The 11,980-nt window shown below is 32.6% G+C and overlaps 1 protein-coding gene across 1 annotated transcript; it reads left to right on the top strand.

Moving 5' to 3' along the window:
* Positions 1-9,268: 9,268 nt before the first annotated feature.
* On the top strand, positions 9,269-11,741 carry LOC111401070. The gene is made up of 4 exons (XM_023028612.1): positions 9,269-9,705; positions 10,803-10,980; positions 11,091-11,139; positions 11,316-11,741. Exons 1-4 carry the CDS (start codon positions 9,573-9,575, stop codon positions 11,424-11,426), a joined length of 471 nt encoding a protein of 156 aa, XP_022884380.1. The 5' UTR covers positions 9,269-9,572; the 3' UTR covers positions 11,427-11,741.
* Positions 11,742-11,980: the final 239 nt, after the last annotated feature.

Here is an 11,980-nt window from a genome sequence, read left to right on the forward strand (position 1 = left end):
TGTCTTCATTAATCTCATCATAAACATTCTCAATTTCTTCTCCAATTTCATTTCCACATTTAGAACAACACTGGCTTTAGTAACATATATACCATTTCTTTTTGATACATTTGAAAATGACAAGTGAACCCTTGATAATTTCCATGTAGCCAGTCCAATCCTGCATTGTAGGCCTATATCATCTAGGTTACCTATTGAAATTAAGTTTCTATTCAAGTTAGGTACATATCTTAACCTTTCTACAGTAAAGGTGTATCCATTATCAAATTTCAAAGTCACACTACCAATCTCCTTAACGCAACATTATTGCCCATACCAACCTCTGTCCCATCCAAATCCTTATAGTCTTCTGACCATTGTCTTTTAGAGGTCATCTGGAAAGTACAGCCTGAATCCAAAATCCATTTAAGATTTTGATCACTGTTATCCGCAATATTTGTAGTATTTAGATTAGGGTTGGATTCAGTCACAACATAGACATCCACAGTCCCAGCATCTAATGGTTCAACTGTATTTCTCTCATCTACTTTATCTCTCTCTCTCTCCGTTCATTCTTTTTCTTATAGTAATCTGTTATATAGTGTCCTATTTTATAACACCTATAACTTTTTGTATTTCCACTTGTGGATTTTGACCTGTGCTTTCCTTTTCCTTTTTTTCTTAGAGTCATTACTCTATTGATGATTCCGACTATCCTGATTATTCCCTTGTATAGAAAATCTTACCCTCATAAACAAACTTTCGAATTCCTTCCTATGTCTTTAAGTCTTAATTTCTAATTCTTTGCCTATTAAAGAATTTATAACTACCTTAGGGGTCAGGGTATCTCTACCATATTTGATGGTAGTTTTGACATCTTTATATGCCTTAGGTATAGAATAAAGAAGGATAAGACCCTTGTATTCCTCAGATACCTTGTCTCCAGCATTAGTAATATCTTGTACTGACTTATTAAAGGTATCAAGATTATCATCTAAGTCTCTAGACATGTCAATCTAAATGCTAAAAAACCTCTCTAAATGGAATAGTTTATTAGGTAATGACTTTTGGTAAAGTTCTTCTAACTTTTCGTACAAAACCTTAGCATTCTCAAGCTTCCCTATTTTTCTTAATACTTGATTAGAAAAATGAAGAATTATGGAAGTACGAGCAAATTCATCAAATTCAATTTTTTTATAGTCAGGAAATTTACTAGTTATTGCCTTTGAAGTTCTATTGAACAAGGACTCCTCTAATTTTTTGCTGACAAATGGGAAAAACTCATTTTCCATTAAAAACTCAAATTTCAAACAGTCATCATTTGAAGTTTTTAATCAACATAAGAAAATAATTTAAAGTCAATGTTCGACATAAAACTCCAGATATCCACAATAGAATGTTTGATAGCACATAGGGTCATACAAGATATGGAGTATCAACAAGTTCAAGAGCAGATAATCACAATGAATAATTCAATCGTATTAGGGCACAATAGGGGTTCCTTTAAGTTCTATGCGTTTGAATTCACTAGGGTTCTTTGAGGCTCAAGACCCCAGGTCAAGACTCAATTCAAAATACTAAAAAGGGGAAGAAAAAGGAAGACGAGGTACTCGGAAAAAAAATCAAAAAATCAACAAAGAATCAGGATATGCAGTTCAATATACTTGAAAACAGGAATTAACATACTTATACTCTAAGAATTAAAGAATTCAAAGATTAGGGTTTAGGGGAGAGGAATATACTGAACCCAATAGTGAGTTAAAAGTTTCATCCACCGATTGAGTAACACCCACAAAATACTCAGGTGTTTCCAAAAAAATTCATATAAGGCCCAAGATATGAACATTTTCTTCGAGATTCAAACAATAAATTTTCAAAGAACCAACATCTCCTAAAGAATCACCACTAAAAAACCACGAACCGTCAACAATAGAATTTAGGGTTTCATTGATCGTCAGATCTTTTCAAATCTAGTTGGGAGAATTAATTTTCCACAAACAGATCAAGAACAAGGGTACACGAACAACCAAGAATGGCTCTAATACCACTGTTATAACTCGAACTAAAAAGATTAGAACACAATAACACAGATAATTCTTCAAGAATCACAAACTCAAAAGAATCATCAGTATCAAAGAATTGATCAATTTTTAGGCTCAGAACATTGTACCCTTTTGCACAAAAAAGAAGACCACAAAAACCCTAACCCTCAAAGAGTATTACATATCTACTTCAATGGACCAAGACCAATCGCACTGATCTCAACCCTACCTTTCTAATCAAAGAATCTCACAGACTCTTTCTACACCATGATCCACTTTACAACCTGAAATATAGAGATTTACACCAAGAAGATGAAAGGAACAAGAAGGGACTCAAAGAGAGATTCCATTGTAAAAACCAGATGAAAAGTGAGTTAGGGCAACAATTCATGTCCTATTTATACTGTGCGCTATCACCATTGATTTCAAGAGGGAAATCAAACGGTCTAGAGCAGTACATGTGTTTTCTTATATTGGGCTTGGGCCTCTTCATTTTGTGTTATCGGGTAATGGTTAAGTAGTTAAATTCCTCGATCCTCTACTTGCATGATCGTCTAACCAACCAACACGACTGTTTGTAGTACCTATTATGAGGCAATCTGGGACTTAGGTACAAGGATTCTGGAATGTAACAAAATATGTATGAGAGATCTTGAGATCGAGGAACAAAAGAAAGAAAAGAAAAAGTGAAAAAGGCATGTGAAGCTATTGATTTTTTATTCATATCTCTTCTGTAAATAGGTGACTACTTTATTTATACAGGATAAACCTATTTAGTGTTTCCAACCAGGTCAAGCCCATATTTCATGATTACGCAAATGGACTGGATCCCTCTAAATGACACCACAGCCCTAACAAGAGAAAAATATATTTTTAAAATAACGGGGATCAAACAAGGGCTAAACAAGAAAAATGAAGTTCATTAAAAAAGCGGCTAACTTAGAATGCAAGATCATTCACAAATAACGTACCATTAGTCTCCGTGTAGGCAAGATTCTGGGGCTTTAGGTCATCTTCAAATATGGGGCTCTATAAATATTTTAAATACATAAATATAATAATTAAAAACAAGAGCAAACGTCCATCAAATTGCTCTCAAAGATTAAGAAAAAAACCAAAGTTATGAAAATAATAATCTAAAACTTTTAAATGTCTATATTAAATTTTCTCTTCTTGAATTTTTGATATAAGATCAATAATTAATAATTATATTATTACAATCAATCTGTTTCAAAATTTCTTTTTGAATAGATACCATGGATAATCCATTCAACCTTTCTTGTTGTTGATTGAAGATAGGATTTAATCAACTTCAATTTTGAGAAGCTCATATTTACATGCAATTGTAACTGATACAATCAATAATATTCTATAACAAATTCACACATTTTGAAAAAATTGGTATTTTTATATTGTCCAACACTTAGATTGCCTTTTTGGTATTTTTTTTGACAAACAATTTGTAGCTCAGAAATAACTCAGTGGCATCAATACGAAAATCCTTTTCATGCTCCAAAAATTGGGTAATTGGCACAAAACGTCTTTACTTTTCATGTTTATGGTGAAAAACGTCTCTAGCTTTCACTTTTTGACATTTTTGCTTCTACCTTTTACATTTCTTTGCGTTGAACGTCCTTTTCACCACTTTTTAATATAAAATGACTAATATGCCCTCCAATTTAAACAAAAAAATTACAACTATAGGCCCAAATTTTTAAAAAATTGCAAATGAGTACAAATTTGAAAAAAAATCATCACCTTCTTTCCACACCCCCCCTCTCCACGGCCGGCCTCCACCTCAACCACTACCATCCAACCGCTACCTAAAACGCCAAAGCTCGCACCACAAATAATGATTAATTTCCTTGATTTTTCCATATATAATTGCTTAAAACGGTGCATCATTTGGCGATTTAGGTGAATATTCTCTCCTTTTCCATGTAATACGCAGTACAGATACATATAAACCCCCTTTTCCATAGGGTTTCAAATATCAATGATGATAGGTCTACAGGGTAAGGGTTCCTTACCAACACCTCGCATGGGAGGTGGCGGAGGAGGGTGGGTTAATTTTTTAACATTATTTATTTATGTGGGACCCATATCTTTGTGGGAGTTTGTACACATTCTGTAAAAAAAAATTCTGTATACCAATCATTTTTCTTCAAATATCTCCTCTCATTGCGCTTCACTTCTCAATTTATCAACCCATTTGGCGTATCTAGGGTTTCCGCAACTGCACAACAATGGTATTATACATTTTTTTTATCAAGTGTATATATTTGTATGTATATCAACGAAAGCAGACTCGTCACTGAGGTCGACAGTGATGCCAATCTTTCGCTGGGCGTTGGTCGTGGGTGTCTCAGTGGACAAGGAAGTAGAGGGGGGATGGAACCGCGGCGATGAGGAACAGACCTTGATAGCGGCGAGACCTGTGCATACCCAGCTGCCCTTTTGAGCAATATTCACCTAAATCGCCAAAGAAATGATGCGCCGTTTTGAGCAATTATACATAGAAAAATCAAGGAATGTTTGTGATGCAAGCTCCAGTGTTTTAGGTGGCGGTTGGGTGGCCGTGGTTGAGGTGGAGGCCGGCAGTGGAGAGTGGGAGGTGTGGAAAGAAGGTGGTGGGTTTTTTTTTTTTTTTTTTTATTTGGACTCATTTACACTTTTTTAAAAGTTTGGGCCTACAGTTGTAATTTTTTCTTTTCTTTTTTTGTTTTGTTTAAATAGGAGGGCATAATGATCATTTTACATTAAAATTAGTGAAAAGAACGTTCAATGCAAAGATTTGGACTCATTTACACTTTTTTAAAAGTTTGGGCCTACAGTTGTAATTTTTTCTTTTCTTTTTTTGTTTTGTTTAAATAGGAGGGCATAATGATCATTTTACATTAAAATTAGTGAAAAGAACGTTCAATGCAAAGAAAGGTGAAAAGTAGAAGCAAAAATGTTAAAAAATGAAAGGTAAAAATGTTTTCCACAATAAATATGAAAAATTAGGACGTTTTGTGCCAATTACCCCCAAAAATTCTTCAAGCTTATCACATAATTACTTCAAACAATTATCATTTACAGTCTGTAAACTTTTTAAATCAAATAGAAACTCAAAAGTATTTTCATATTTTTGAAATTGTTCAAACATTAACTTAAGTGAAGAAATAGTTTGACCAACTATATATAAGAAATAATCAACTCTGATATATCATTGACATTTTCAACAAAGCATTTCTTTGTTTGATATATATGTAAATTTGATCAAATTCTCTTTCGGTTTAAATTGAATCGAGTCCTGGTTAGTGGTTAATTACTTTATTATGCGCAAACAGTTCCATGCACCTAGTAGAGATGTTACTACAAGTGCCTCATTTTCCAATGGTACTATAGTTACTATTCTTGTCCCTCCATTCTTGCATTTGGTCTATCTAAATTCCTCGAAATTCATTCTATCCACAAAGAGCAAAAAGGTGGAGTCTTGGCTAGAGCAAGTTGTCTTATTCTATTACTAGTTGATCGTACCCTTCTCTCCATCGTAGGGACTATCTACATATCCTATTGTTGGATTGTATTTAGTTGGAAACTCGTTGCTAACTGAATAATGAAGAATCATACATTTTTCAAAAAATCATTTTTTCACAAAATTTATCTCTACCAAAATTTCAGTGGGAGAGAAGTCAAATGATAAAATTATTACAATTGGACTACACGTACACCGACGTTTATACGCCCCTCACACAAAGGGGGTCAACCATTTTTTATTGGACGTGAGCCCCTCCTCATGTGAGGGGAGTGAACACCGACATCGACATACAAATAGCAAAATTCAATTTATTATCATCAACCAGCTGATTCATTTTATCTTGTGAACTGTCCACTAGGAAAAAACTTATAATTTTCAATTTTTTGGAATGTGAACTCGGTGCATGTGTGCCATTTGTCGTTGAGACTGGAGAGCGCACACACCATATAGCTATATTTAGAGGGAGGAAGCAAGCAATTAGCCTACTTCTACGGCACTACCAGAGATCATAACACTGTAATTGGCTGATGTAATTTGCATTGGTAATGGATAAAAGAAAATGGCTAAATATGGCAAATTGGCAATGCTATTGAACGCAAAAAATTGAAGCTGTTGTAGATATTAGCATGCCTTACATAGATATTAATTATTTTAATAATCTTATCTATTGAATTGAGGAGAAACTTTTAAATACCAACTATATCATTATATATTTACCTATATATTCAATATATCCTCATTTGGTTTACAAAAAGAAAATAAAAATAAAAATAAATGAAAGGTTGCATTAATATGCTATTTTTATTATTTACCCTTATTTAAAATTTGATTTGATTGATAATTAATGATGTGTATACCTAAGTTTAGATAAAAATGAAATACCAAATGATTCAATTTATTTCCTCTAAATAAGATAATTAATAATTATTATTGTTTTGAAAATTAAGTCAATTAATTTCCACTAAACACAATTATTAGTACACAATTAATAGAAAAAATTATTACATACAATTAAAAGAAATAATAATACCACATTTATAATTAACTACAAAATACCAAATGATTCAATTTATTTCCTCTAAATAAGATAATCAATAATTATTATTTCTTTTGAAAATTAAGTCAATTAATTTCCACTAAACATAATTATTAATAATTATTTAATAAAAATATTATCACATACAATTAAAAGAAATTATATAAATATATATATTTTAGAAAACAATAGTATATAATAATATTTTTTAATCATTATTGAATATGTGTTATTGTCTTCATTTATCTTTGTTAAAATAAGAAAAAACTAAAAATACTTGCAATGAGAATGAAAATTATATATTCACAAGGAAAAATCGAGGTCAACAATTTTTAAAGAAATCGAATAATCACAGAAATAAAATCACATTCATTACCTTTAAAAGAAATAGTTAATGGTATTTTTTTAGTTCATCAAAATTGAATAGTAAGTAACTAATTATTTGACTAATGACGGTTGGGAGTTCTTTTCACCCTTCCCTCACGATACTATTTCGTTATCGATCGCCCAGATCGAATCGATAATTATCCAATCGTGGATAAACAAACCAACCTTTTGCCATTAATCTTCGGAGGTAAATTCCATATGAATTTACCTGTCCACAATCAAGGGGTTGGGCATGCTTCATTTGCTTTGCTCTTCTTCTTCAGACATATTTGGCATGGTACTAGAACCTTGTTTAGAGATTTTTTGCTGGTATTGACCCAGATTTGGATACTCAAGAGGCCAGGAGGCCATTCCCTTGGCCCGTGCTGATGAGAATTTGACTCCATGAGAAATTGAACAAAAAATCGTCGAATTGGCCTCTAAGAACCAGAAGCAGGCATTATAGAACCTTACCAAGCATTCCTCTAAGATCCTTTTTCAAACTTGCTCCCATTTTGAGTCAAGAGATAGATAAAAGGTCCCAACAAGAATTCTAAACCCTTAACATAAACATGATTAAGAACATTATTGGTTTACATCATTTACATTCATTTGTAACAAATTCTAAAATTTATGCCCATGATATAAAATAAAAATGCTTCTTAAATGTTAACATTATATATATAGTATTAAAACGACAATGTCAATAATTGAAACTTTGGAATGGAAAACTTTTAATTTCCATTTTTGTCCTTTTATATTTTATTTTTGACAACCACGCTTTTAATTTTAAATGTACAATAATCGTTACTAATTACCAATTATATTATAAGTCCAAAAATTTAATATAACTCTACTTCATTTTATCTCCTTTAAAATATAAATTTCATTACTGTACATTAGAATACTTTATATTAATCAATTTAAGTTTAATTACTTAAAATTGAAGCTAAATATATATAATACATATTCATAAAAAAAATATTTCAATATATAAAGGTCTACTTTAATATAATAGTAGATTGATTGTGTTTCAGAAAAAAAATATTAATATAGTGTTGGGTATTTTATTATTATTTCATGTTATTTTTGTATATGCATAAAAAATTATGGTAATCCACTTACTTATTATGTATAATATATTTTTGGATATTCATCATCAAGATATGTTTTTTTTTTTTAATAATTCCATTTTGTATTTGATTATGCTTTTCTATATTTTATGTGAAATCAAAAAATCAATATTCCAAATTTTCATCGAGCAAATTAAATCGATTTTCTTTTAATATTTAAATTTTTGAATTACTATGCCTCAAAATTATTATCATTCTCTAAATTTTATATTTATGTCCATATCATGTCAAAACTCTTTTCCATAGTAGTTTCTTTCAGTTATGTAAGAATTAGTGTTTGCATCTATTTAATGATTATTTTCAATAAATTTTATTTTTTGATATACAGTTCGATTTTTCGTTCAGGGCTAGATCTATACTACTTTCGTGTTTTACTTGTAGTATTATGTGTTCCAATAATTTGCATATGTTTGAATATTTTTATATGATTTACATTTTAGTGTTTATGTGAACTACAAATAAAAAAATGAAAAGCCATGAGACGATAAAAATATTGTATTCGGAAAAGTGTTCTTGTAATTAAAAGATTAGCACAATGGATTCTTTCTATGGACAGCTTGCTTGGACGTGGACTTGATTGTCTTCCTCGATTTTTCATATGAGACGAGCCTATTTCATTTTATTCAATATTTTCACATTATATAGACATTTTCATAAAAAAAATTTATTTGTATATTCATTATATTTAATAATTATACTTTTTTCTTTAATAATATCAATTATCTCAACAGTTTTCAAAAAAATATTGCTTATATAATTCACCCGATATATAAGACGCGCAAATCACGTACTTAATACTAGTATTTAGATAAAAGGCTAATTAGATTGGATAATCAAAAGTCGACACACTTTTTAACTTCAAAATCTCTATATTTGCACTCATTTAAACAGGCATTGAAGAAAAGTAAAATGAATAAAACTTGTACACACAAGACACCGTGTTGAAGACACGATTACATTAGCCAATTTTTTATATATTTTTATTTTTTTTCAGTGGCTTAAACGTTTAAACTTTACGGCCTGTTTGGACCTGATTTTTTCACCCAAAAAAATTAATTTTTTGACCGTTATTTCACTATTTCAGCCGTCATATTTGACTTCTTCTCTCACGAGTGAACCCCACTTTTCTTCTAACGATCAAAAAATCAATTCTCAAAATTACTCTCAAACAGCCTCTTAAACTTCATAAATAGTACATAGGAGACAAAAAAACAAAAACCTTAACAAAACGCTCAGAATTGGTAGTTCGGCTTCGGCGGCAGAGAGCTGACGTCAAAAGCAAGCAAGCACCTGCCTTTCAAACCAACACCTGTAGGCTTTAGTCTTCCACAAGCAACACGTATAATCAACCCCTTCCCCCTGCCCCCCCAAACAACGCCTTCTTTCCCTCCCCGGCCCTTTATATCAACACAAATTCTCGTCTCATCTTATTGCAAAAACAGACAACAGAACACAGAGAGAACAAATTAACAAGCCTGTTGGGAAGTCTGAAAATGGCGGTTGAAAATGGTGGAAGAAGCCTAATGGGAACTCTCTTAGCAGTCAACTTTGTGGTGTATCTCATTTTACTGGGACTCGCCGGTTGGTCTCTCGATAAATACATTGACGGCGAGCAGGATCACCCCCGTCAGTTTTCTCGCTTTTCCACATAATTCTTCATTTCTACTTTTGAAATGCAACTGTTAGTTTTCTCGATTAGTTGCCATTTTGTGTTGATTCTTGTTAATTACTTTCCTTTGTTCATGTGCCTCTGTTTTCTTCGAATTTGCCATTAATCTCTGCCTCTCTTTCCTTTTCTCCCTGATGGAAACAGAACAATAAAGTTACTTTTGGTAAAACTCTTGAAGTTTACCAAAAGTAACTTTTAAAACATGCTCTTACCATGAAAAGAAGTGCAAAAGAAAGGAAAAATAGATAGCATGAGTGCCAAAAAGGCAAGTCTGTATCTCATTATCAGGGAAGGGTGGCCCTACCAGAAATATGGGGATGCAGCTATAAAATTATGAATGTGTTAAGAAAAAAGGTACAAACACTTCATTCAGTAGCATTTAGATAGTAATATAAATTTCATGATTGACACTAGTGTTACACCTATAAATTACGTGGATGCGCCACGATGGAGGGATTCTTTCTACATCAACCGACGTTGACTAATTAATTGATTGACTTATTTTAATTGAACAACTACATATTGGGCTTGGAACTTGGATCTGGACAATTAACATTACGTGGCCCATTATCATTTTCCTATATATATGTGGCTACTTCACACTTGAGAGGAAGGAGAGGTCGAGATTCTGTTGGCGCATTTTTTGGGGTCAACAACTAGAATTAATAAGATTTAACAAATAAAAAATTCTTTATTACTATTATGTACTATTCAATCCTCTACCAAACATGTCGTTAGTGCGTTAATGGAACATTATAGTGTTAAGCTTGCTTTTAGATGGGGTGCTCTTATAAATAGCATGTTCATTTTGTATTTTGATACAACCATGTATTTTTCTTCTCAAATCGGGTATATATGTTGCTCTGAGTGTTATATATGGTTAGATGATAAAAGGATAGAAGTAATTGGCACAGGAGCTTCTCCAACTTTTCCGGTCGAGCAATCTTATCCATTTTAATTTTGAAATGAAACATGTTTTTGACAATCTTTTATATATATATACGAGTTTTGTGTGAAAGACGTAAGCATCACCTTGCAAATTACCTTTTGCCAGATCTTGGTGGGAATCCCTCAACAATTTTCCTTTTAATATTTGCTTTAATTGCTGGAGTGATCGGAGCATGCTCAGTCTTTTCGGGTTTTTTGCACCAACGGGTGTGGAATAGTGTTAGTCTCGCTAGTGCAGCTTCATCGGCAATTCTTGCTTGGGCTACGACTGTCCTTGCTTTTGGGTACAGATTTCCTCATCCCCATCCCAAAGTTAATAAACATACTTGCTAATAGCCTAATACATCAGTTGAAGTCTTCACTTATATCCATGTTTTACACCATTTCAATACAGTCTTGTTTGCAAGCAGATTATAATGGGAGGACATAGAGGAAAACGCCTAGTAAGTCATCGTTCTGAAATCCCTTGTACCATATCGGTAAGTTGGACTGGACTGAATGAAATCGAACTTGTCTATCTTGCTTAATTGTATTCAAAATCACGTCCAGTCTAACATAGCAAACTTGCTCCGGTATTTTTCACTAAACGATTCTAACATGCACAAAATTTTAATCACAGCAAACCTTGGAAGCATTTATCATAATATCAGGACTCAACCAGCTACTATATTTGCTGCTTCGACATGCTGGCATGTTTAGCAGCAGATTCGGGCCAGCTTACCACAGCTGAGACACTCAATATGGTGGCTCCAATCAGAGCGACGCCTCCAGAAAACTGGCTTTCCATCTGATATCAGATAAAGGACTCTACTCTGATAAATCCCTAGCCGGGTTATTGCTCTTAGTAATATGTCAAGAGTACCATTACATTTAGCCAAGTGTGTTTTTTGTTCTATTGGATTTTAATTTTTAACAAAGGGCATACATTGGAACCCAAATCATGTATTACAGACACCAAAGATTCATAGAAACCCCTTTGAACTAAATTTGATCTTCCAATCCAATCCATATTTTTCAGTGCAACCACCAAATTGATGGCAAAAAATCAAACATGACAAATAAATCAAGTTTGCACAACACCTCGCCGCCTTATACCAATCGTATGTTCTTATAAGAAATCATGCTTGTAACAAAAACATTTTCAAGATTTAAGGGACCACTACACTTAACATGCCAAATCCATCAAATCTTGCTACAACCGAAGAAATTCAATGGTAGAACAACAAATTGGCTGCTCACAGTTCTACAGCGCCACAGATTCACTGCTGTCCCTCGCCAGGGTCT

This window comes from Olea europaea, chromosome 10 (assembly GCF_002742605.1).
Source record: "Olea europaea var. sylvestris chromosome 10, O_europaea_v1, whole genome shotgun sequence".
NCBI classification, from domain to species: domain Eukaryota; kingdom Viridiplantae; phylum Streptophyta; class Magnoliopsida; order Lamiales; family Oleaceae; genus Olea; species Olea europaea.

Bases quoted from the DNA above. Each gene is read 5' to 3' on its own strand.
- LOC111401070 (XM_023028612.1), top strand. From the start codon at position 9,573: ATGGCGGTTGAAAATGGTGGAAGAAGCCTAATGGGAACTCTCTTAGCA. The intron at 10,981-11,090 runs GTACAGATTTCC...ATTTCAATACAG, and splicing joins ACGACTGTCCTTGCTTTTGG to TCTTGTTTGCAAGCAGATTA. The intron at 11,140-11,315 runs GTAAGTCATCGT...TTTTAATCACAG, and splicing joins GACATAGAGGAAAACGCCTA to CAAACCTTGGAAGCATTTAT.